Source organism: Corvus kubaryi, unplaced genomic scaffold, assembly GCF_017639235.1.
Source record: "Corvus kubaryi isolate FWS band 111438036 unplaced genomic scaffold, C.kubaryi_AGA036_p1.0 split3-37173, whole genome shotgun sequence".
Taxonomy (NCBI): Eukaryota; Metazoa; Chordata; class Aves; order Passeriformes; family Corvidae; genus Corvus; species Corvus kubaryi.
This window is the reverse complement of record NW_024582085.1, coordinates 570518-596713: the sequence shown is the minus strand read 5'-3', so window position 1 is coordinate 596713 and position 26196 is coordinate 570518. Positions and strand designations below refer to the sequence as shown.

At 45.8% G+C, this 26196-nt stretch overlaps 1 protein-coding gene across 4 annotated transcripts in view; it reads left to right on the top strand.

Annotated features, from left to right (window-relative positions):
- Positions 1-4011: 4011 nt before the first annotated feature.
- The window catches only part of ADORA2A (adenosine A2a receptor), a 29642-nt gene continuing 7457 nt past the window's right edge, over positions 4012-26196 (top strand). The window contains exons 1-3 of one of the 4 annotated variants that reach the window (XM_042015141.1): positions 4012-4094; positions 5231-5258; positions 19541-20418. In XM_042015141.1, the coding sequence (XP_041871075.1) occupies positions 20069-20418 (350 nt within the window). In that variant the 5' untranslated portion in view covers positions 4012-4094; positions 5231-5258; positions 19541-20068. Of the gene's footprint in view, positions 4095-5140; positions 5259-5513; positions 5609-9731; positions 13163-19540; positions 20419-26196 lie in introns of those variants that run through there. The other 3 variants (XM_042015139.1, XM_042015138.1, XM_042015140.1) reach the window with 3 other exon arrangements.

The window sequence follows — 26196 nt, the reverse complement described above, 5'->3', positions numbered from 1 at the left end:
CAGTATTTTTGCTCTTAGATATTTGCATTGATTCTATAGTGCAGGGCACTATTTGTGCTTCTCTCCAGTGCTGTGCATAGCTCAATCCCTCGTTTATGTCCTTTTCTTAAACCATTTTAGGCTCCTTCCTCACGCCAGAAGCCTAAAAGTTAAGCTCTTAAAAATGAAAGAAACTTGAGAAGGAGACATAACAGTCTGGAGACAACTTCACTAAGCTGTTGACAATATCATATTTTTCAAAAATAAATATCCCACAGAGCACCAAAATGCCACTGTGTTGAGTTAAGGCTGTGTCTCCATGCGGCCACACTCAGTCCATGGGCTGCACCAGGGCACATGGTCATAGGGCTGTCTGCAAAATCTCAGCTTCGCATTGTCAGCTTTGCAGTTCAGGAGCTGCAAAAAAATCCCCCCTTGAAACGGCTGCTCTAAGAAATTAATACAGCTGGACTTTGGTCTGGGCACAGAAGAAATGTAAAGGGAATGTTTGCTGCCATTCTCCTCTTGGCCAGAGGTACAGCTGGCATTGGAATGGGGTGCTAAAACATGAGCTCAACTTTATAAACCTCTGAAGTTGTGTCATTTTGCACCAACATTTCCGGCACACACTATTCCCTAGCAGGGAGTGGTGGAGAGGAGGGTCAGCAGTTACTCTTTGTCTCCAATTTGTGTTGTGACAAAACTGGGTTAAATACAATGTGTATTTTGTCAAGTTAAATAAGGGTTGCCCTCTCGTTGCTCCTCAGAATAAAATGAGAATAGTTCAAGTGAAGAAGAATCAAGTGACTTCTGCTGGGCCTTTCAACTCCAACAGTTCATTTATTGTGTAAAGGTAAGTTATATTTTAGCTGTTGCTCTGCAGCTCCCACATGATGATTCATGCTGCCAGTTTTTCTTCTATTAATAGTTTACAGAGAGTGCTTAAATTTAGATTGAATTCCATCTCGTAGTCTGTCATGCTGAATAGCATTGAGAGAAATAAAGCCACAGTCTGTTTGGGCAGTGCCTTTTACGGAGAGTAGTCAACTCCTGATAAGAAATTACTGAAAATCCTTCCTTCGTTCCTGACCCAGACTGGATTCAGACTGTGTTGGGGATATTGTTTGCATTTCCATGTGAGGGCAAATCTTACCTTGACTTCAGCTTCTTTTCCTTAAGCCTTTGGTAAAAGCTGAACTCCTTCTATGCTGAAATTGAAGCCTTTGCACAAACTGTTCAGTCTTTGTCACAGGAGTGTCCTTCATTATGATTTTAGCCATGGGTATTTTCAGAAAAATTTTGCATGTGTAACTTTGTTAAAGGAGACGCTCTTCAGAAAAACCTAGATTTTCCCAATGTTGATTTTAATGCTATCAAATATTTAATGTTGAACAATGTGAGTGAAGTAATTGCATATATACAAACACACAGATTTTTATTTATGTATCTATATCTGTATCTATATCTGTCTTTTAATTTTGAAGGATTTGCTGTTGTATTCAAAGGACCTCAAGTAACTGTGCCCTCATCCTTTCACCTGAAAAACACAGGTGTCTTTCATTGCTTTTGAGGAGATTCAGGGACTATTTGTGGGAATGGGATATGTTCAAGTCAGAACACACCATTTTAAATGTCCTCTTTAACAACATTGAACACGTGTGCTAATGCAATACTCAGTTTGATGTTTCTTGGCAAAATATGCATCCCTGAAATGTAATTTTGCACATATTAAATAATTTATTCTTGTTAGAAGGAAAGGTTTTGTGACAGAGAAGAGCCTCAAAACTGATAAAGCATTCATCTCTTTGTAAAGACAGAAATAATTTTTCTATTTAAAATAAGATTAATTCTTCCAGGTTCTGTTTTAGGCAAACTGATCATTTCTAGTCCTCCACATGGAAGCCTCAGTACCTGGGTATGATTTTCTGCTTCCCAGAGTGACAGGCTGCATTTGGTTCTGAGCCTGTTTTGTGTTTCAGGGGTATCCTTGACATGCCCAAGGTGTCGCTCATGCAGTGCCGGCAAAGAAAAGGGTGAGTTTCACAATAGGTCTCAAGCATGAGGTTTTTATTTACTTTGCTCTCACCTTTTTGAAGGAAGTATTTCAAGGGTTGATCTACACAGGCTTTCTAGAGCTTATTGCTTGAGCTGAGTTGCTAAGTCTGAGAAGTGCAAATACTCTTATCACTACTTTTCAGCTGCCCAAAACTCTGGAGTTTGGCTTGTTCTGTGAAACCGTGAACAGGATGTTACTGCAGCTCTGCTTTCCAGGAATGAGAAAGCTTTTCTTGGCTCTACAAGAGAATCAGAAAATTTGGTTTCTGTCCTTGCAGTCCTGGACTCCTTTCACCTCTGAGCCAGCTCTGAACATGTGGCAGTACGTTCCCATGGCTGCGGAGGCTGCTGGAAGCTGTTTTGTTTCCAGGTGGTTTCAGCCTGTCTCTTCATGTCATCCCTTCTCAAACTGTGCCAGGGCACAGCAGTCATAGTAATGCTGGTTTATTCTCCAGAGTGACCAAGGGAAGTTGTACTCCCTGGTGCTGCCACCCCTGCATATATTATAAAAAACAAAAGATATAGAAGCTGTTTGTATTCCTTACTGTCCATTTACTGTCATTGGCCACTGGTAAGGGAGGGCATAAGTAGAAATACCCAGAGATAAGGACAATGCACATGAAACATGCACAAGAATTATGGTCTGATACTTGACAGGGACAATGGCATAAAATCAATAGAAAAGCAGTTAATTTTTTAGTTCAAAAGAAAGGCAACAGATCTATTTGGATCTTATTATAGTAATGGAAGTTATCCTATCCAACTGCTGAATTGGACATAAAACAGCAGCTGCTCATTATAAACACAGTTACTTGTACAGAAGTGAAAAATGAGCATGCAGAAGACATAGAGGCCCAGTTGCTCTGGGAGGTGTTAATACTGATTTTTAACATCTTGGATCACTGCAGAATTCCTAGCTGCACTGGGATAAAATCACTGGGTAACAATGGGGATCTGATCTGCTATCCATACTGGCATGGCCAGTGAGGGAAGGAACCAGTGGTTTGGTGCTTCTGGTGTCAGAATGCTTTTATGGAAGGAAAGTAATTTCTAGGAAACTTTAGAAGCTGGTCAGGGAGCCTTTATCAGCCAGTCCTGTGAAAGTACTTGGACATTTGCTCTGGATCTTCTATGACTTGCTGATTTAAAAGAAAATCTACATAGTCTACATCAAATAATCTTAAAATTGGTTAGCTGCAAAAATCAAAGAGTTGCGACTGGGAAAAGAAACACCCAATGATGCATTTCTGGGGTCCTTCAAAGGTACGGTGATCAACATTTGTGACTTGGGAAACTTGTAAGGTGATATATTGAGATTGGAATAAACCAGCCTGACAGTTCAGCAAAGGGGGTTGACTGCAACAGCTTTGGGTTTACTGTATTCAGGAACAAAATAATCTTTAGAAATGCATCCCTGCTCCTTAAAAGTATTTTGATTTCCAGCTTTAATTGATTTCTGTGGCAGAGAGTAATTTGGATGGCTTTGAGTCTCTTGGGCCAAAGAGTGAGGCAGCCTCTACAATACTGGAAATACTGCCCTGGAAAGCAGCAACACCAAGCAGACACAGCAGAGCCTGGCAGGCAGCTGATTCTGACTTGCCCCTCTAGTTTGAAAACAATTGCACAGCATAAAATTTCCTGGAATATCAACTAGGAGTGGGAAAATACTACCTCTTGTACAGGGCAAACATGAGGCCATTGCATGAATAGTATCCCATTCCTAGTGTCAACATTTTTTAAAGAGCTCTGGTAAACATCGTGTAGATGTTTCTAAATCTATCCTTTATGCAGCACGTTTTGATGAGGCTTCTAATTTTCTCATCTCCCACTTTTGCTTTTTCTCTTGACTTGGCTAGTCACTGTATGTGTTCCTTAAAATCATTTCATGTTACTGTGTGGTAAATTACTCCAGCCTTTTCTGTAACTTCCTGGGAAAAATTACTTTTTTTTTTTTCTCCCCAGAGGATTCCCATTGTGTTTGGAGCAGCCTCCACTCCGTGCTGTAGTTCCCAGCTGCGTGGCTGAGACAGCCCATGAACCAGCCTGCCTTCCTGACTGGGGTAAGAGTGGAGGGGAGGGTGGCTCAGGCGCTGGGTGCTGCTGCCAGTGCTGAATTTTTAATGCTTAGATGCTCATAGATTTTGAGGTTGCCACTGAAGGGGCTGGTGCCAGTTCTGCTACTTCTTTCCTACTGTCTTGTTACACTGAAGAAATGTAAAGCATCGTTTATACTGTTGCTGCCAGGAAAGGCAGGGTAAGTGGTGCTGTGTGTCAGTGATGTGGGAATGCTTTTGGACAAGGTGGCAGGAGCAAAGTCTCTCTGGAGTGGGGAATCCTAGAATAAAACCTCACTGCATGACACAAGCACCTGACCTGTGGCAGTCCCTGCACAGAGGGGCTTGGGCTGGCTAGTCACTGAGATGGATCAGTCTATCAGAAGCTGGGACCTGCCATGGAGTTGCTGGGAAGTGTGGAGTCACACTGGTGGTTTTTCCTGTTTGTAATCTCCACCCAATAGGAACACGTAGATTACTTACTTACTAAGAGGTAAACTTGAAAAATAGAAGTTAAAAAACTTAGGAGATGCCCACAAAGACTAGTGGGACCAAATTCTTGAGAGGTTCTCTCCCTGCTTCAAAATTGCTGTGAGATGAGTCATGGCTGTCCCCAAGTCCTTCGGAGGAGCGGGAGCTGGCTGGGGACAGGCGCAGCCCCAGGGGCACCGCAGGCAGGAAATGTGCTGTGTGCTGGTGGGATCCACAGCCACCTAGCCGGTGGGAATGTGAAACTGCTGTCAAATAGTCAATATCTCTGCAGAGAACTCTTAAACACTTCCAGAGTAGTAATGCACAAGGGTTCCTTTCCGCAGGTAGTAATGGCAATTAGGAAGAGAAGAGAGTGAAGTTTCTGTGTGTGTGCAGTCTGACCTGGTGTCCCCCGCAGCACTGCACGGTGTCACCGCAGCCCTGTGTGGTACAGCTGTAGGCTTCGACTCGCTGGGTGGGTTTTCCAGCCTGGAAAGAAGTAGATGCTTAAAATAATGTAGTGAGAAAGCCCTCCTCTCCTCTCCTCCCCTCTGTCCTCTCCCCTCTCCTTTTCCCTTCCCTTTTCCCTCTCCTTTCCTCTCCTCTCCTTTCTTTCCTCCTTTCATTGTATGCAGATCAAGCCCAGTCAAACCCGCTTCTGTCACTTGCAGGTCCCTCACGACAAGCGAGGACTCTCAAGTAAGTGGCCTCTCCTCCAGCCCCGCTGCGAGGATGCTGCTCCGGGCTGTTCGTGTTGGCACCGAGCCCCGCGGTGCTGGGTCGCCGCCGGCCGCCAGGTAAAGCTGCGGGGCTGCCGGGCGCCCATCCTGCCGGGAGCGGGGCCGGGGCCGGGCGCGGGAGCCGTTCCCGTGGCCTCGCGTGCCGGTGCCGTTCCCGTGGCCGCCGCCGCGCCCGCCCCGCGCCGCCCTGCAGGGGGAGCCGCGGCAGCCGCGTCCTGCGCGGAGGCGGGAGCGGAACGGAGCGGGGCAGCGCCGACACCGCCACACAGCTCCGGGCGCGGCCGGAGCGGAGCGGCGCCCTGAGGCCAGGTGGGTGAGGCCGGCGGGCCCGCGGGGAGGGGCGGCGAGGGCCCGGGGTGCAGCTCCCGGGGCGGAGCGGGACCTCCCGGCCGGGGCGGGCTGCGGGGCTCGTCCTGCTGGAGCATCCCGAGCGCGGCGGTCCCCGGCCCCGGCAGCCGCGGTGCGCGGCTCGGCTTCCCTCACGGCGTCCGCGGTCCCCCTCCTGCCTGTCCCGCGAATTTGAAAAGTGGCTGCCCGCTGCTCTCTCGGTGCAGCCGAGCCCCCAGCCCCAAGACGGGGCGATTTTGCCCTGCTCCCGCTTTCTCCTGCTCCGGCTCGGATGGTGTTTCCCCCGTGGAGCCGGTGCTTTTCACTCCGTGCTGATTCCCAACTGTCAGGCCCTCGACACACCCCCGCGCTCCAAGATGTTTGCTCCACGGATCTTTCCCCAAACATCAGGTGCCGGACTTTGCCTCCCTGCCGCCCTTCAGCGGATAATTGTGCTTATCATAAAACAGTGATTCCATAGGAGCACCCCTCATCCTGTAAACTACTCCGTAGTGCTTTCAAAGGAGATTTCCATGCACTTTCACAGTCGTGTTAAGGGGGAAAGGGTAGAGACGGAATAGATGGCTTCAAACCTGTGCAGTCTTATCCTATTCCTTGCCCCCAAAAGCCCCAGCTCTGCCTTATCTCTGCCGAGCCGCTGAAAGTTTCTCAACGGAGTGCCTTCCCCTGTGCCCGGGAGCGCTCAGCCTTGGTACCCTGCTAGCGTGTCTATGGAGTCTCCACTCCCAGAGGGGCCTGTACCCCTGTGCTGGGCAAGAGGGCGGATGAAGGACAGGGAAACAGGTTGCAAGGTACGGGGTGTCCCCAGAGCTGTGGGCAGGATGTGGATGCAGGCTTTTTGCCCTGGTGGACGGGGCTCCGGAGCCCTCTGGGGTGACCTGCCCTCACGGAGTGCCCGAGGCAGCAGGTGCTTTCCCATTCCGCTGTGTCAGTGCTGCTGCGTGATGCCGCTGCCGGGGATGCTCCTGGGAGTAGATTTTCTGCATGGTCGTTTGTGTGGTCTGAGAGTCACGGTTGCTTTGTTGCTCTTTTATGCCCTGGCCAGTGTGAGTCTGGGGGCTCCCGAGTGCAGGGGGACTGCAGGCTTTGCTATAGCCAGAAGGGAGGAAAGGTGGTTGAGCACCTTCTTCAGAACTGCTTGAGGCACTGAGCCCAGAGAGAGACAGGAAGGGTTAACTTAAAGAGAATAACATGACTCACTTGGTAAATAGTTAATAGAATTGCTGTAACTACTTAAAATTATTTTCCTAAGCAGATGGCCAACTATTAGATAACTCTGTCTTTGGATGTATTTGTTTTCAGGTTTCTTATCAGGCTCGTAAGTCTCAGACACGTGTAACTCAAGAACTGGAGTAATTGATAAATTAGTTCTTCCGCGTGGGGGAAACTAACAGAAAGAGAGAAAGCATGGTCAGCCTCTGCTGTTAGAGACACCCCCGGAGCATGTTGCCCAAGTGAAGTAGAAAAAGATTAGATAAAGTGACCAGCAGGGATATGAGAAATATTTCAATTTAATTAGGTCTGTGGAGGAAATACCTTATTTTGAATCTCAATAAAAAAGTCAATATAAATGTAATCATGTATCACAAAAACCTATGGAAATGAAATCCTGTCTAATGTGGCAAATTGATTAAATTCTGAATTAACCAGGAAAGCTGTGAACCTCTGAATTTATAGAGAAAACATGTTGGTACAAACTGCAAACATGTATGTGTGTACATAAAATAAAAACGACCTATTGCAGTGTGTGAAAAAAAAAAAAAGGCAAGCAGGTCTCCTTTTTAATGGTGGCCATGTTTGTAATTTTCATGTGTATATAATGTATGTCTTTCCATATGTATTTTTCCATATGGTTTGAAGCCATATGTATTTTTATACATAAAAAATAGAATCCGCATCACCCTGTACTAGGTCAAGGGGTGTTGGCCCAATAATGATGTTTTTAGCCTCTGCCCTTCTATCAGTGGGTGCAAAAGGCACTAAAGGTCTGAGCTGGAAAGCATCTGCCAGGTCTACCCATGTTTGCATTTCTGTTTTTGCTGGTATTTTAATAGGATGTTTTCATAAGGACTGCTGGTGCTAGTGCATTTGGATATACTCATCTTTTGAAAGTTTTTCATCTTTTTTGTTTAATCTTCAATAATGGATTTCATGTAGAGCCGTGTGGTTTTCTCTTAAGAACCACTGGGAAAAGCTCAGTCCCACAGAAGGTTTGGGGGGACTGCTTTGAATCTTCATGCTTCCTTTCAGTCCTGTCTTTCGGAAGGCTCTGGTCCCCTTTTGGTTTTGAGCCTGGCTGCTTTTCCATCTTGTGTTGAGCGAAAGCCTCCCCCTTTACCACTTCCTTTCTGCCTGGCAGACTGATGGCTGTATAATTTCTTGTCTGTACAGGATGTTTAAAGTTTCACAGACTTCCCACCATTTTCTCAATGCTTCAGCTCTTCACTTTGGTTTGATATTTCAGTCTATGTGAGATGGGACAAGGCACAGTTTGGGGAAGGTCTCTGAGTTCTGCACAGCTGGGAGTGAGGTGTTCTCCATCCAACGGCTGGTACCAACATCTCTCTTGGTGTCCTGCAAAGTTTGTCCTTGTCTTCAGCTTGGACAGATTCCAGCTCTGCTTGTTCATTTTCTCATCTGATCTGGATTGTGATTAACTCCCAAGGTTGTTCTTTATTGTGTGATTTCCATCTGAAAATGGAGATGGACTATTAAACATTTTATTGTTGTTGTTGGACTCTAAAGTAAAAATCAGGAAAGAGATCTTGAGCTGTGTGTCAAGGAATCAGAGAAGATTGTCACAAATCAATGGAGGGCTATTCCCTTTTATTCTGATATCTGGTATTTAGGACCAGAAGGTTTGGTTGCTTCATGGACCATCTTAAGGTTTTGCATCAGTGCACCTGAACAGCCTTGGTGAAGCTGCTTGAACAAAATAGCACCAGTTCCTTGCCTCTCTGCTCATTTTAAGAATGGAAGATTTTAAGAGGAAGCTGCCTACTTAATGAGATGCTTTTGTAGTTGAATATTGAGGGTTGGACAGTTAGGGGTAGAGAACTGGAAGCATTCTGTCTTGGAAGGGTAGGAGGGTCTGGGCAGATGCACAGAAGGTGATTTAACCTCTGAAGGCTTCAGTTCCTTCTGTAGAGTCAGAAGGTGCCTCTCCTTTCACAAAGGTTGCATCTGTATCAGGAATAATTATTGGTTGTATTGCACTTTTTTTTCTGCAGTAAATCTCTGCAGATCAGAATGGACAGATGGCACATACAATTCTCAATTATGGAAAACATCCTTAGGAGGCACCTGGAGGTCATCTAATCCAGGCCTCTGCCCAAAGGAAGGATCTGCTATGGATTTGCCATTTCTGACATCTTTCTCTATCCTGCTCCTAAAGACCTGCAGTGGAGACTCGTCACTTTCCTGGTGTGCAGGAAACACCCTGATGCCCAGGTTAAACCTGCTTTGCTCTAACTCGTTCTTCATCCTGACCACAGTGGGCAACCCACAGACTATCAGCAAAGAGTGTGTCAGAGCACTTCACCAAATGCAGTTATTCGGTAAATGTGAGCAGGTAAAGGTGTGATCTCTTTCACTCCTCAACCTGGGTCCTGGGGCTCTTGCTGATGGGGATTTTAAAATTTTTATTTCTTTTAAAGTTATACATTTCAAGCCCAAATAAAGTAATTTTATTATCACTACAAATGCAGCTGCGGAAGGCAGGGTTTGAAAAGAAATGACAGCTACAAGACAAATTGTATTTGTCTTAGATGGTAAGCCAGGGGTTGCATGCAGTAGGTTTATCACTATCTGACAGGTAACAAGATAAAGTCCAGGTGTTACACAGGGATGTGAAAAGACCTGAAACAGGAATAAAGTATACTTTACAAAGCATTTTTAGGGAACATTTGCAAACAATGCATCTGAGACAATGGAGAAGTTAGCAGGTAGGGAACTTCTTGCAGGGATGGTTTGAGCCAGGGACAGGGGGAGGGAAAGGCATGCAGGGGATGAGGGAATATTCCTGTCCCTCTCTGATACAAGGAGAGGAAAGGGGGGTTTTCCTGGAGCTTTGGAGACGTGACGGGTGACATGCTGGGCTCCTGTCTGTGTGTTGATTAGCATTTGTGATTGCTCCCAGTTCCAGGGGGAAGGCACTCCGGCATTCTAGTCCTTGCAGATTGGGGCTGTTTTATCTGCAGCAGGCTGCGATACGGCATTCCCTGTGCCCGGTGTTTGTGGCTCCCAGCGACAGCTGTGGCCCTTGTTCAGCAGCGCCCCGGGGGGCTTGGCTGGTGGAGCTTCTCAAAGCGCAGCCCGAGCCGCCGGGTCACGTCTGAGCATCCCCCCGGGCAGGGCAGTCCCTCACCCATCCGGGGCAGGAACGCAGCTGAACGGAGCAAAGTGCAATCTTTTAATGCATCCCTTCGGGAATGGTGAGGTTTGCAGTTTTTCCTGTTAGAAGTTTCCTCATTTAGTATTCAGACCTCAGAGTTTCCTCCGTTTTTCTCTTAGCTTTGCTTTGTTGGGGATGTTTTGGTTTGGGTTTGCACTATTGTGTTCTCCTCTTGCTTCTTGTCTCTCCTTTTCCCCCCACCCTCTTATTTTTTCTAACTAGGGCAGCGTAAATGTTTCTGCTCTCTCTGCCCGTTCTGTAATGTTGGCCTCTTATGCAAATCCCCCTTCTTGTACTTGGAAAGTCTTCTACGAACAGCCCTATCATTTTGGTTATTGAGTTTTTCTCAATAGAACAGGACTGTGAGATCCTGGTATGGATCAGCTGTTGAGCTCAAGGACTTAAGAAAAGTAGGTGGTTAAATGTCATGTTCTGTGATAATAACAACTTTGGTTTCAGTATGAGATCCATATACTTGGGCACAGACTGGGATTTTCCATAGGAAACGTTCCCCTGGATAAAAGACAGCTAAGAGGTATGCAGCTTTTTAATAAAATCTTTAGAAGAGAGACACGTGATTGAAATTGATTTGAATAATTACAGTTTCCACATACGTCCAATCCACAGATCAGTGCCCAGGTTCAATGGGACGGTGGAAAATCACATCAGACTGACCTGGGCTGGCACCAGCACCATTACAGCTCCTGGAGCACGTGTGGGGAAGCACACTGACTTTTAAAAAGTTTGTAAAATGTTCTGCAGCCCAGATTTTGGTAAAAAAAATTACCTGTGCTAATGGTTGCCTAGTGAGGGATAGTCTGGGACTGTTTCTGATAATCCCAAAACTCAGACCTCTTTAACTGAACCTTTTAAATCTGAGGCACCTAACTTTGTCAAACACCTAAAAAACAATTAATGCTTTCTTTTATGTCATCCTGTGTCTTATGAAATGTTGATCCAAATTTTGCTTGACTATTATGATTCATTTAGGGTTCTTGTTAACTTTCCTACCCCATTCCTAAAGGGAAATCTTCCTTTTTCTCCACATAGCCACTGTACAGCCCAGCTGTATGATTACAGCAGGCAAGAGATGGACACAGTCCACGTGGGAGAAACCATCCTAAAGGCTTGGGGGTATCTGTTCTGAGCACCTCCCTGGGATCCATCTCTGCTTGACTAATATCTTTTGTGTTTGGAGTCAAATGTCACAGTCCCTAAGGAATTTGCCTTTGGGGTCTTTTTTGGTTTATCCTTGTTTGGCAAGGTGTGAGGATCATGGTTGTCATGCATTTGAGAAAAGATCACAGGTTTCTTTACAGATGGAGCTTTTCTATGATGTCTTGTTGTGCAGAGGCTGTAAAATGTCTAAAGTTTTCATTGGACAGAAGGGCCACTTCCCAAGGGTGGTGGAGGTATCTCTGCTGTAGTGAGTCCTGACTGCTGCTCTCCTCTCCTTTCTGCTCCCTCTGGACAAGAACAGCAGCTCATGAGCAGCCAGCAAATGCAGTAAAATGGTTTCTGAAGTGATTTATGAATGGCTGCTAGTTCTCCAGTGTGACGGTTTGATGTAGAAGGACAGCAGTCACTGGTGAGGAGTGTAATTTCCCCAGCAGCTCTGTGCTCTCCACCCCAGCCCAGCAGCAGCTCCAGCTGGAGCTGTCGGAGCAGGAAGCGGGGAGAGGTACAAGGCTGTCACTGGAGTGGATGTGCTCTGTCTGACCACAGCACAGGGTCTTAGGAAATGACAAAAGGACTTAAGAGTCCTCAGAGCACCAGCTCAACACTGACACTCTGGGATCAATAACAGTGACATTGGAAAGTTCTTAATAAATCGGATTATAATCAAGGACTTGGGGAAAAAACCAGTCCCTTTGAGTACCTCTAGTGTCAGTGTGGCTGGCTGTGATAGTGGAAGTGCAAGTCACCTGACAAGGGTGACAGCAGTGTGGTGTAAGTCACATCAAAGAGGAGAAGGAATGACAAAGTGAGGGCATGTGGCCTTGGGGCATCATCGGAGCATCAACTCCTTATCCACAGAGGGTGGCAGAGTCCTAAAAATGGCTTAAATAGCTTTGAGGGTGTGACAGAAACACTGACAGGATGGTGAGGCTGACACTGAGCAAATAAGCATTAGCAGTCAGAGTACCTTACGAAATGGATGAGGGAAAGTTGCTGAAAACAAACTCAAGGGACAGAAAATTTGCTATTGTGGCTTTTGCCTGCTTTTGGGATGAACAATCTTGTACCATGCTTTCATCAGGATAGGGAAGGACAGCTGGGGAATCATTTTAAGTTATGTGGAGAGAGATGGAAAGAGTTATGTTCCTTCTGCTGTAGAAGGATGTTGGTTGACCGGCTACAACAGCCCTCCCTGCACTGGGGTGAGTTTTTGTTTCACTATCAGGGTTTACACAAACACTCCTGGCAACCTGCAGGACAGTGCTCGAGGGAGCTGGAGCAGGGATCACAGGGCATGGTGGAGAGAAAACCTGTACTTAGAGAAGGCAAATAGGGTTTGGGAATAACTGGATAAAAATGCAAGAAAACTAACAGGTGTACCCAATTCTCAGCTGCCTGTCTGGAAACTTCATACAGAAATGAGAGGCAAAGTCACATCTGGAGAGAAGTCTACTCCATTACTTTAAAATAGACCAGAATGGATGCATTAGCAATATGATAATATCTTCAGAGTAAATTCTTCCCTTGCCTGTATTCCTCAGTGGGTCACCTCTTCCTTATATTCTGTTTCCTCATTTCTCTTATTTTGTCCTTGAAGGAAATGCTCCTCATGTGTGAACACAGCTGGCTTTAGTAGGGCTGTGAGGAGGCAGAGTTTGCCTTTGAGTTCTTCCCTCACACAGGAAAGGAAAACTGGCTCCTCAGAGACATTGTGGATGATGTTGGCAGTATTAACTTGTTTCTGGCCATGGTACATGGTTTTAATTATGCTTTTTTACTTGTCTGCCTTATGAAAGCCTATCCAAATGCTCTGTTTTTTTTTTTTTATTTTTAGAAATGCCACCATAGATAAATGAACATCAGCCGTCCTGAGTACAAAAATCCAACATGTTTCGGTGTCTTTTGGCAATATATCACGATGCCTGCTGTCCAGTGAGACTTTGGTGAGCACAGGGGAGCCTTTTTCCCTTCTGTTTGTTTGATCTGGCTTATTTAACTGCTGGTCATTCAGCCTTACTTAGTTTTGCCCTCCTTGGCTTTTTGTGACCGTTAGAATTGGAATAATTACTGTGAGGTTTTTTCCTTGCTTTTAAACATTTATAGCATCCACTTAGGAAAAAAATATGGTCAAATGTGTTCTGTTCTAATCTTCCGCTACCACAATAAAAATTAATCCACTTCTAGCACTTGGAGGGCAGGAGGCAAAGCTGCAATATTGGTTTGGGATTAGCCATTCCTGTCAGCCAGCCCATCTGTGTTATGACCTTTGCTTGTTGTCCAGTGGGATTTCACTTTTGAGGAAGTTTTGGTTTTAATTTTTTTTTAATGTGCATAAACAGGAGAAGAGACACACAGGACAGGCTCACAGGGTGTGGTTTTGTCATGGTTTTGGTTGCTGTCACTGATTCAGCAGTCTGGGTGTCTCTGGTAAATCAATCAAGACTTTACACCCGGGTTCACCATGCTTGTTGCTGGAGTACAGCCTCCTTTCTTGGCCTGGACTGCAGCAGGGATGGAAATGTAAAAAAGAATTGTTGCCCCTATTACCCATTTTTAAACTGACAGACAAAGTTCAGGGACAGTGCAGGTCTCTGAAGAGCCATTTCTTCTGCTTTTCAAAAGTACGTGGAGGGAAGGTTTTAAGTCTTGGAGGGCTGTTGCTTTCCTGTAAAGAGGGGATTACACCAAATTTAGCAAAGCTGAAGCTCTCATTTTACTTATTATTTCAGGAGAATTTGCAAAGCCTATCCAGAACGCTTGTTACCCTACTGTAGGCTTTATATTACAGCAGACTTCACTTCCCAAGAGGAGACAAAGTCTGTGCTTCCAAAAATCCTTGGCCTTGCATTTTTGCAGTCAGAGCATCAGTGGTTCAGATGATGTTTTGGATAAAATCGGAAAGGTGCCTGGAAGGGTCAGACTGGCATGTGGAGGCCCTTGATAGAACAAAAATTTCCACACCTCCTTGTGTTCTGCACTTGCAATGGTGTCCACACAGGCAGGCGTGCAAGGGCCTCCAGGAAGGGCTGAGGGAAAGTGCAAGTGCTGCAGGTACCTGAAAGCCAAGACCACGGTGTGCTGATAATTTTGCCTGCTTTGTTTCACTTGTATCCTTTGTTAACAAAGAGCAGTCTAGAGGGAAATAGTCTATTATTAATATTTAATTTCCTCCTATTACTGTAAGCAGATGACCTAAAAGATCATTTAGACAGCAGCCAATAATAAAGCAAATAGAGGAATCAGAAAATGTATGTCTTGGTTAGGTGGGTGATGCTTCCTTCCTCCTCTTTCCTGCCCCACCCCGCTACAGCTCTTCATCCTTCCATGGGAGGCAGGGCTGAGGATGCTCCCTACAGCTGTGTGTGAGCAGTCAGGGACCCAGGGAAGCTGCTCTATGTGAAGTATTCATAAAATACTGAACTTCAGAAAGGAAACCCTTGAGAAACACAGAGAAGTGCTCCTGCTCCCTTCCCTATCGTTCTCCCCAAAGGACACCTATTTTCATTATGTTTTACAGCCCCAGTTGTTTTGCAAAATTGTGTACTGCCTGTGAGCACATCGGCTCCTTTATCGTGACTTGATTCTCTGAAGTGGCAGGGAGAGAAAAGATTTCTTGGAGTTTTTGATTTAAAAGATAGGGAGATTCTCTTTGAGCTGAAGGCATTTCAAAGAGAGGATAAAAACTGACAAGCATCTCCCCCTCCAGGCTTTGGAAAGTAGGAAACAAATTATTTAGCAGCACCAATTTTTCTCCTTACGGCCATTCGTGAATTCAAGGATGTCCCCTAAGGGAATTAGGTACTCTGCATGTGGCTGGTACCTGGGAAGGGCCATGTAGTCAAAAGGAGATGCAAGATTGTGATCTGTGGAATGAGCCTTGATGAACACCCCCCCATAGGCCCATGAGCTGCCTCTCCTGCCCCATCCTAGAGCAGACACAGAAACCAACCTCTCTGGAGCCTGGGGAAGCTGCTGTCTGTCACCTACGTGCCCACAGACTGTCTTGGGTGCCCTAAGGGCTGCTGATCATCTGGAGATTTTGCTAATATGTGAGAGGAGCTGTCAAACTGAAGTGTCACAGGCACTGTGAGCCTGGCAGGCACAGAGGGTGCGTCTGCTCTGTACCAGCTGGCAGAGCCTGGGCAGCCAAAACCTCCCAGAGCAGGATGGACTCAGCCCGGAGGGGCCGAGAGCAGGAGATGGGCTTGTCTGAGGTGGGTGATTTGAACCAAGCAGTGGCCAAGGGCTCAGCTTGTTCCTTTTGGCACTCAGGAGAGAGAAGGGGCAACACCTTCATTCAAAGTCAACTGGAGATGCCAAACTAAAGCTTGCTTAGGCTCTGCTGGTGAATTGCTTCATGGGAACGTGCTGTGCAGATGCTTTATTGAATTTTCAAGGAGGAGTTTCTCATTGGGACTGAAATATGAGAGAGAACAGAGTGTTCCAAGTCACTACAAATGAACAGAACACCAGCTTTACAGGTTTGTGAATGACAAAAAAGGTTTATTTAATAATGGGGGAAAGGCCGGAACATAGCCCGGGGTATCAAGAAGGAATTAACAACATAAAACAAGGGCTTATAAAGAAATACTAATTGTAGCTGTCCACCCTGTTGGGTGATACAGGTTATTTTTCTTAAGTTTCAAGAAGCTTGCCATGCTGATCCCTCAAGGGCCTGAGATGTTAAATATACACTTCCCCAGTGAGTAAAGCATATTGTTAATTAATTTTTTCTTATTAGACCTGGTTGCTGAGCCTTTGGGTCTTGCATGAAGTAGACAATTCTACAATAAATTTCATCTTGCCTCTGGATCTATGTCATCTTCTCTAGGTGGTCTCTATTTCATTTTGTCCCTGTGCAGTGAATTTCTGGCTGTATAAGCAGAAAGACGGAGCCTGTTCTTGTTTTAAAGCAAGTTGCACGTACTCCTAAAATGGAGATTTGTTGTGTCAGGTGAGCACTACAGCACTGACACTGTGAGAGAGGAATGAGGGGATGTGGGTGAGCTCAGGTTGAACATGAATCCTCTCGGGTTGTGGCACATTCTGTCAACAGCAGGTGAGGCTGGGGTTGTGTGGCCAATAATTTGTTTTTCTAATGTCAGTGGCTGCTCAGCGGTGCTGAAGCAGACACAAAATGTTGTTTCGTCGTGGCTGGGACACCTGCTCAGCTCCAGCCATTTCTCCCCTGAGATGTGCTGGCTCTGCAGAACTCTTTCCAGCCCATCTGAGAGCAGAGAGTGGAAGGACATGCTGTCCTTTTCTGGACATAACATTCCGATTGCTTCAGAATAAATGACTGGGGCTTGGGATGAAGGATCAGGCCACTGTTTGCGTAGGGAGGTGGGAAGCAAGGGACTAAACAAATTCAGAGATAAAACATTCAAATTTAACATCAGGCCGTGAAACAGTTAAAGTAGAAGGTTAAAAGCTCTGTTGTGTCAGAAAACTGTGTGATGTAGTCATTAAACTTCAGATTCTAATATTGTGCTTTTTCAGGATCATGCAGAGGTGTAGGAAATTTTAGCTTTGTGCTGAGCAATTAGTATGTGCAGGACCTCCACAGTGAAGTTTGTAACTTTCCTCCATGTCCTGTTGGAGTTTGAGATGAGCCATTGAAAGAGTCAGGTTAAACAAAATGCATCTAGGATTAGTATGGATTCGTGATCCTACTCAAGGAAGCACTCAAATGGGGAAGAATATCCAGTAATTTTGCTTTGATTCTCTTCACTGAGGTGTATGAGCTGTGAACATGATGGGCAAGAGCAACATAGCAGGACTTCAGGTAAATGCTCTGAGCATCAGGATTAAGGTGCCCTGTTTTCAGGCTGGCTCCTTTCAAATAGGGGTTCCTTCAGTTCTTCTGACTCCATCTCAGAGCAGCTTGTGGCAGGGGATTATATTGGGTTTATTTTCCAGAGCAGTAGTTTTGGCCTAAGTATGTCACAGTAAATTGTTACGTTTTTCTAAACTTGGCCTGGCACTGGAGTTTGGCCGTGCTCTTGTCCTGCATGGGGAGGTGTGAGCCTGTGGGAGGTGTGAGCCTGTGGGAGGTGTGAGCCTGTGGGAGGTGTGTGCTCCCACTCTGTGCCCAACCCTGTCCTGCTGAGGGACTCAGGGCTCACACCTGCCTCAGAGTCTCAGGCATAGCTGTCCTGCACCCCTTCTTCCTCTTCGGGGCCTGTTTTGCTCACTGCTTCCTTCGTTTGGTTATTTTTTCCTCCTACCAGCTTTTTCCTGTCTTTTTTTTCCTCCCTTCTTGCTCACCCACATGCACAAAGCATTGTTTATTTCTCATCCTGCCCCTTCTGTTCTCTCTCCCTCCAGATCTTCTTTATTTCTACTTTATATTAATTTCAATCCCCTTCCTTGGAAGTTGGGCTGGAGGGTTAGATTTCAATATCGCTGCTTTGAAACAAACCTGTTGGGATTTGTAATGGACAAGCAGATGCTTGCAGAGTGATGTAGGGACATATCACTGACATCCCTGAAATCCAAGAAAGTAGAAGCCATCTTTAGGAAGTCACTGAAAAATTGGAGGTTTTGTTGTAGGAGCATAGACAATATAGAGACTTCTTGAGGTTTTTCTTCTTTAAAAAAGATTAAATGGATGATCTTTATCTTCCTCTTCATAGCTAGTTCACACACTAATCTCTTCTGTTGATTTCTTCCACCAAAACCAAACAAAACACAGAAACAAGATAGCCGAAGGTGGAGAAAAGCAAGAGTTTTGAAGCACATCCAAACCACCAAGAATCATTCACTTTCCTTTCAAATGCAGCATTAGCAATAGAGCTCTAAATCAATGAAAGGTCTAAAATTAGATTATATTCCTGAGATCAGATGTGAATCACAAGTTAATCATATTTTCTTTTATTATCACTGTCTTTACCCTTTTATTTTATCCTGAGAAATTAGGTTTCTGACTTGAAAACAGTGAACTGTGAAGGCATCAAACCCTGATGGATCAGACCACGCCAGATCACCCATGGATGGGGCCCAAAAATCTTGTGTTTTGGAGGTTCATGTTGCATCCAAAACTGAGCTTGGTGATTTATCCGTTAGTGCTGTGTTCCTCTGTCTTCCAGCCCTCTGATGTATCAAGCTGTTTCTTAAATTTATGAGAAAATATTATTGCTAAAGCTTACTAAATAAGGTTTTAAACCCACTCTGGAAGTGACAGGCGAGGATAGCAAGCAATTATCTCTTTACTGTGGCACAAAGCTCAGGGAACTGTTCTCCCCTCTGTATTTTTAGCTGAGGCTGTGGTGAAATGCACCCATATCTGAAGCAGAGGTATGAGGTGACCTGCAAGGGCGTGCAGGTGACGTGTATCTGCTCGTATGAAACGCAGCTGCAGGACTGTTTCCTCACAAGCAGCACCAGCTTTACTCCCAGAGCTGTGTGCATGACACTGCAGGAACTCAAATGTAGCCCTGAGACATGACACTGGCATCGTGCCTATGTGTGTATTTCTGGGAGAGGTGTGTTTTGGTGGACATGTTTTTGTCTGCCTGTAGGTGAAGAATGATGCTGTCCTGGATGCAACAAACACTATGGACAGTGCAGGTATAATGAACAAATAGTTTGCTTATAGGATACAGATTTACATGAGCAAAAAGAATGGAGTTGCAGGAGGGAAGCATGCAGAGACCCTTGCAAAGAGTGTGCATGGTCAGCAGGAATGTCCTCAAAGATGTCCCTGTCTGGCATACCTTGAACACTTCTCCCAGCCGTGGATCTTGTTCCAGGGCCTGTGTGTGTGAAGGCCAGACAGGTATGGCCACAGAGGGGTGACCACACACGCCAGCAGTATAGCCCCCCTGTGAATGAGGGTTCATGTCCTTGCAGAGCAGGGTATTGGTGCAGCAGTTCTGTGGCAAAGCACGTGAGGATGGGCAGCACATGATGGCTCAAATCCAGTGTTTGCAATCAGAGGGAGACAGGTGTGTGTGAAAGGCTCCTCAACCTTTCCTCTGTGCAGCCTCAGCACTTGCCAGGACATAATTAGTGGGGCTCTCGTGTTTCAGGGCGGGCTACGGAGCAGCTGCTGAAGTGCCAGCTCAGATGGTAGCCTTGAAAACAAAACATCCCTTGTTTCTCATCACCACTGTGAAATGCTGCCTTCATGAACTTGGGTTTGGCCCTGCAGCTTTCAGGATAGACAAAATGTGAGAATTTTGCCGATAATGTATTCTTCTAGGTCTGTTTAATATCCGTTATCAATTTAATGTGCCGCTTTAATGAGATTTTGCTTTCTCCATCTCCTCCGTAGAGCTGATTACTTAGTGTATGTGGTTGGTGTTTTTTTTTCTTTTTAGAGGAAACTGCAAGTGAAGAAGTTTAATGTTTGCTTCAACTGAAGAGAATATTGCCCAAGTCCTAGTGGGAAAAGGTGAAAAAGAGAACCGGAGAATGTTGCTAGTAGGTATGGAGATGACAGGAAGCCATGACTAGAAGGGTGACTGTCAACAGGAAACAAAGCATCACAGCTGATGTGACACTGCTGTACAGTACAGTTGCTGTGCTGTGCTGCCTGCTGGACTCTGAGGTCTGGGGAGCAGTGTCTGTCTCCAAGAGAGACTCTCCTGTCTGTTTGTCTGCTGGAGTTTGAATTATTCTGCACCTGGTTAATCACTTTACTGGAGTTCGCAAACCCTGGGCTTTTTTTTCTTGACACCAGCTACTGTAAAATCCTTGAACAGCTATGGGGAGAAAAATGTGTGTGTGAGCAGCCTTCCTGGGCTGGCAGCCGAGTGCTCCATGGACCCCAGGCAGCTTTGAGGTGTCTTGGCTGTTCAGTGCTCTGCAGATATGAACGCTGATCTTTGGGCCTGGTTGTTCTCACCATGCTAGTACATGGGAAGGACGACTTCCTCTCAGACATAGCCTACATCATCCTGGAACTGATCATCGCAGTGCTGGCCATCCTGGGAAACATCCTGGTCTGCTGGGCCGTCTATTTGAATAGCAACTTGCAGAACGTCACCAACTATTTTGTGGTGTCCCTGGCTGCTGCTGACATTGCCGTGGGCGTGCTGGCAATCCCCTTTGCCATCACCATCAGCACTGGCTTCTGTGCCTTCTTCTATGGCTGCCTTTTCATTGCCTGCTTTGTCCTGGTCCTGACTCAGAGCTCGATCTTCAGCCTCCTTGCTATTGCCATCGACAGAATCATTGCCATACGAATACCCCTCAGGTAAGCATGGGCTGGGCTGGGCTGGGCTGGGGTGGTAAGGGCTCAACATCCCTAGAAACCACAGGTCTGGAGATGAATCAAGGAAGGAAAAGTTAAATGAGGATCAGTGCTTTTTCTCTCGTATTTTGAAAAAAAACTTTTCTAGGTCCTAAAGTCTGCCTTGGCTGCTGGATTTTCTGGTTGCTTCCTTTTCCTGTTCTTCTCTGTTCTCCTATGGTGTGTGTCCATTGCATCACAGAGGTGCTGCCTGGGAGCTGCCATTCCATACTTAGGCAGCCTGTGCCCTGAAGCCAGTGGCACCAGAAGGATCACTGGGAAGGTAGAGGGCAGAAGGGGGGTGAGGTTAGCTTGTCCCCCTCCCCGTGGGGAGGAGGGAGGTTCTGCCTGAAGCTGTAGCAGCAGACTGGGGAGAAGGAGGTAGGGTTTTCTCTCAGTCCATTAAATATGACAGGAGAAGCAGCAGCAGGCTGCCAAGAAATGGGCCTTAGGAAGATTTGGACTGGCTTAGGCCCTGCCTCTGGAAGCACAGCATATATTGGGTCAAGGTGGAGGCTTGTCCCAACCCACGTCTGCAGATGGTGATTTTGTGGTCTCTGCAGTTTAAAGAAAGTAAAGGACATTTTAATGACAGGCTGGCTGCTACTTGGTGTGCAACCAGGGAGGCTGACATGGAACAAGGGGAAGTTTTGCCACACACACAGAGGCTGCTGCTCAGTTCAGTTTTCCAGGAGCGCGTTGTTGGGATGGGCTGTGTCTGCCTGTGGGCGCGAGGCAGCGCCGCGTTTCTGTGACAATGCTCCGAGTCATTCACTGAGCTCCAGAGATGGGAAGGAAGCCCCTGGGGAGGCTGGTGCAGGAGAATTGTAGGAGTCTTCTTCCTTCCTGTCTTGTCCTTAGGAGGATGCAGCACGCTCTCAGGAATGGAGAGACTGCCTTCCTCTCCTGAACAACCAATGTGGCTGCAAAAATGGAACAAATTTCTGATTTTTGTACTCTCGAGTTTGTGTTTTTGGACATCCTCACTCTTCTTGAGCTTAAATCACTTGTGCTGATCTGTACAATTTAGTTCTGTTTCTTCTGAATAGTTTGGTCATGCAGCATTTATGTCAATTAACACAAACCTCCCGTTCAAAACCAGAATGGGTGCCCTGGAGAGCAGAAATTGCCTTTCCATGTGGATCAGTGCAGCCAAGTCTTTCCTGAAGCCTCGCCTCAGCAAGTCTGTGCTGCTATAACATTACCTTTAATGGGTGGTTTCCAAAACCTGTTGGTCATACTTGTTACAGCTTCTATAGTTTTGGTGTAGATGTAAGGAATAACTGTTCCATTCAATTGCAGAGAAAACTCTGTCAATATTAGTTACCTATAAAATGGACTGTCTTCACTTTTCTACAGTCCTGCTATAGATGATTTCATTTTATGAACCAAAATAATGATAAATGGTACAAGGAAACATGTAGAGTAGCCCCTGGGAGCTGCCTCTAAATGATTTTGAGAAGGGCAGATGTCTTGATTTCATCTCTCACGAGCTAACTCTGAGGATGCCTGCTGACAGTTTAAGCACTCTTATTGCTAGAGGATGACTTGCCAGGAAACGGATTTTAAAAATCTGGATTTCTGCCCACTTTTTGGGCTATCACTGTAACTATATTGTCTTGAAAATGTAATTTCCTGGAAGAGCCAAGGTGAAGAGTCTTTTCAAAAAAACAGACTACATCAGTGCTGGGCACAGCACCGGTTTCACTATCTTGTTTTGGAAAAAACAGAACACACCCTCTTCTGCCCCAGTAACAGAGGGATTGATTGGATGCAGAAACCCACAGGTACATCCATGGGTTCCTCCTCCTCCCTGTCCTCTGCTGGTTTGTCCTTTCACAACAGGAGTGATGAACTTGTCAATTGTGTTTCCCCTTAAGAATTTATGGATGAATAAGTGCTAGATTTATAGCCTCAGACATGCTAAGAAAATGAAAGCTGATTATCTGAAGAGGGAAATGTGGTATAATTTAGATTGCCCACATCCTCATGTTTTTTTCTTCTTCTAATACCTGTTTGTCTCAAACATGGGTCAAACAATTTGAAGGAAAGTTCTGCCACTAACAATGTGTTATTTTCACCCCATCCTTTAATACCTTTAATAATTCTTCTTACAGCACATAAAAGGTACCACCAGGTATTCCTAACATTCATTAGCTGAATCATTAATAAACCAGACTTCCTTCACTCTAGTGAAACCAAAAAGGGTCAAACCTGTGTTTTATTCTTCTGTTTCTCTTTAAGTATTTCATGTCTGATTTGTCCTAATGAAGGTAGCTGCATATGTGGATGTGTATACCAACAGAAATAAACTGTGTCAGTATTAAGAAGGCAGAAGAGTGGGTTTTCTGATACTGCTTGGTTTTGGACCCCTCAGTACATTATTAGTTACCTTTGAAATTATTTTTCTGTGGAGAAGAGACCCTCCTCCAAAAAACTGCAATGGGAAAAGACATTTATAGGTGAAATTTTAAAATGGATAAAAACTAATTTGTGAATATCTTGTGTGTTCTGCCTTTCAAACAATTAAAACGTTTTGTAGAGTTTGGTAAATTTTCCACAAGTTCCCAAGCACTTTGCTGAATTCTGCCAAGTTTTATAAAAATGTAACACTCTACAAGTGGCAGTAAGGCACTCCCAAGGAAGGGAGCCCGAGCCATTGTTCGTTTTAGGACTAAATGAGGTCTCTCACATGGCAGCTACCTGAAAACCTGCATTGGCTAGTATCAAACCCCCAGGTGCTATGAACAAAACTGGCCCTGAATCTGAGCCCCAGGATGAAGCCCTGGGCCAAGAACAATTGCTGCTTTCCAGGCTCCATGGTGCCAGCAAAGGCTCTGTGGGCGCTGTGCCCAGCCACGTGCCCCTGTGCAGGCATTTGTGTAAAGATATTCCCAGGGGGAGGACAGGTAGCTCCAACACCCTGGAAAGAGAGGGGAAATTTTCCTTCCTGCAGCCAAACAGAAAACTGTTCTGAGGTTACTGAGGCTGCTGCTTGCTCTCTGTGCTGGATTCAGGCACGAAACATGCAGGTCATACAGTGCCAACTGCAGGCCTTTTCCTCTGATGAAAGCTGCTTTTGCTGCTGCAATGCTTCTCTGGGGAAATATTATTAAGGTGCAGCTCCCAGCTGTTTGGAACTTTGGGACTGATTTATCCCATGTGGTGGTGATTTAAACTGCAGCTTTGAGGTGGCACTGGGATGTTTTTCTGACAGAGGACATGAAGAACTGGCTTCTCAAAGTCTGGAGTAGGAAGAATAGGGGAGATGAACACCAACCCTGAATAAAGTATAGGATGTGCAAGGGACCTTTGTGCTGAGAATAGCCTGTTTCAGTAGTTGCTTTAATTCTCTAGGGTTGCCTTCTGAAATGCTCATATGTGAGCATCTAAACCAGTGATTTAATGTTTTATTGTCACTTTGAGCCATATTTCTTTCCCTGCTCACCATAAACCTTTTGACTTTATGGCAGGCATTTCCTACATATGCTCATGTTAAACAGATTTAGGGCAGGTTCAGCCTAATGGGAGAAAAGAGTAATTCCCCTCCTTCTTTGAATATGGGTATGGCTTTAAAAGCAGTGGCTTCATGGCCTGCACAGAACTTGCTGTTACCAAGGTTTTATTCAGGAAGCTGATCATGTCACAAGCAGAACTGTGTCTGCCCACCATTCCTCTTCCGCTGTTTAGAGAAGAGCTAATGCTGGGCACCTGTGCCCACCTGCAGGACTCCACCTCCCTCATCCCCATAGCATGGACAAGCACCAGGATCAGTTGGTACCTGGCAACAGGGGAGAAAGGTTCCTCACTGAGGGGTTTGGGAAAGGTTGTTTAGTTGGTACATGTGAAGGTATCAGTTTTATTTCTTGCCCTGCCACAGATTTCCTAGATGACCTGGGATTGCCAGAGTCTCTCATTTCCAGATACATATAATAGGGATTGAATATCCTGCTTGGTCCTGTCCCTGATGGCTGCAGCTGCCTGAGGTGTTTGGCTGTTGAGTGGATGTGTTCAGGGAGCAGCATTTTGTAGTGATTTGTTAAACACCTTTGAGCACTGCTGGAATTCAGATGAAAGCCCTCAGCTGAGCACAGGCTTTCTGGGTGATGCAGTAGAGGTGTCTGAAAAATGCTCCACACCTGGCAGAGGATGTGCAGTGTTGTCCAGCAGAGGAGGGTTTGGAAGACAAGCAGGATGGCTGGACACTGTGATGGTGAGTTAGGCCAGCTACATACCGTGCAATGTATTGAAAGACTTTAAGTGCTCCCTGAAGTCTCTGTGGACAGAGTACGAGCTCTGCCTTCCACCCAGTCTCACAGACTCTGTGCAGGAATCTTTGTCTCCATGGCACAGAACTTAATCCAAGGACTCAGAAGTGTCACATCCACAGCCAAGTTACTTTAGGCAGTCCAGAGGAGCTGTACATTCACCAAGGGCAGCTATTCTCCTGCAGTCATTTTGCCAGCTGGGTGGCTGGGAGAGCAGCAGGGCAGGTGAAACTATTTTGGGGAAAACATTCGCATTTTCATGTGTTTGCAATAGTTGGTTTTGCTTTTTAGAGGAGGCAGGTGACCCTATCCCCACACCCAGTGCCACCATGAGCATCCCTGTGCTCTGCACTAACGTCCTTTGTGTAATTTCACAAGTAGAAGTGTTTGTTTGTGTGGCAAGTGCGTTATTTCCAGGAAGCAGGACACAGACAATCCAGTGCTGTCTGGACACATCAGACGTGCTGCAAAGTCACCTACCAGCTGTGCAGAACATGAGCTGCAGGTGTGACTAGCTCCTTTCAGCAGCTTGTGTCTCCTGCATGGTGCCAGCAACTCACAGGATAGGGGTTGTGTCTGGGAAGCCCTGAACTTACCCTGTAGAGCTCTGCAGCATGGAGAATATGGAGAGTGGCTTTGACCTGGCTGCTGTGAGCCTGCAGAGATACTGAGACAAAGTACACAAAGATGTACACAAAGTCTTCAATGACATCTCTAAGTGGATAAAAGGAAAGAGTCCAGGAAAGCCCATCTGGACTGTAACCCTACCTCAGCCAAGTCAGTCAGAGGTGCCTCATGTGGATCCTAGAAATTAAGCTCTCCTAAACAAATTAACACTTCTCAGTGGGTACCTGGCCAACACAAGGCCATTGACTATGTCACGAGATGCTGTGAGCTTTCTGTCTTAACCTTTGGAGATACTGAGCAAGGTGTTACGGACATGAACTCCAGCACAATACCCTGCAGCTGGAAAGCTGCTTGGGTTGAGTGCTGTTCCAAAGCCTTGTAAAGTTTCTTGCATGGGAATTCCCAGAGGGTAAGAGGGAGGGGGAAGTGGGGGGGAGTGTTTGTCTGGAGAAGTAAGGAATATATTTTTAGTGGAAGGGAAGGGACATCTCTAGTCGTGGGATAACAGCTGCACAATTTCAAAATTCCTCTGACAAGATGTAGCTAATTCCAGGGCTGCAGGGTTTTGATGGTTTTTTTTTGGTTGGTTTTTTTTTTCTTTTTGTTTCTTGGGGGTTTTTTGTTTTGCTTTGTTTGTTTGTTTTGGTTTTTGTTTTTCCAAGCTTCAAGGGCCTTCAGCCACTCTCTTGCTCCCTGAGTGTACATTTCAAAGCGAAGATGCTGTTTTGATGTGTTGATGAAGTCTGAATGGAGCAGCTCTTTGCTAGCATTCATGCTGTGCCCTTTGCATCCCTTAAGCACTGGGCAGGATCCACTAATTGCTGGAAAAAACCTTTTTCTCCCTCAG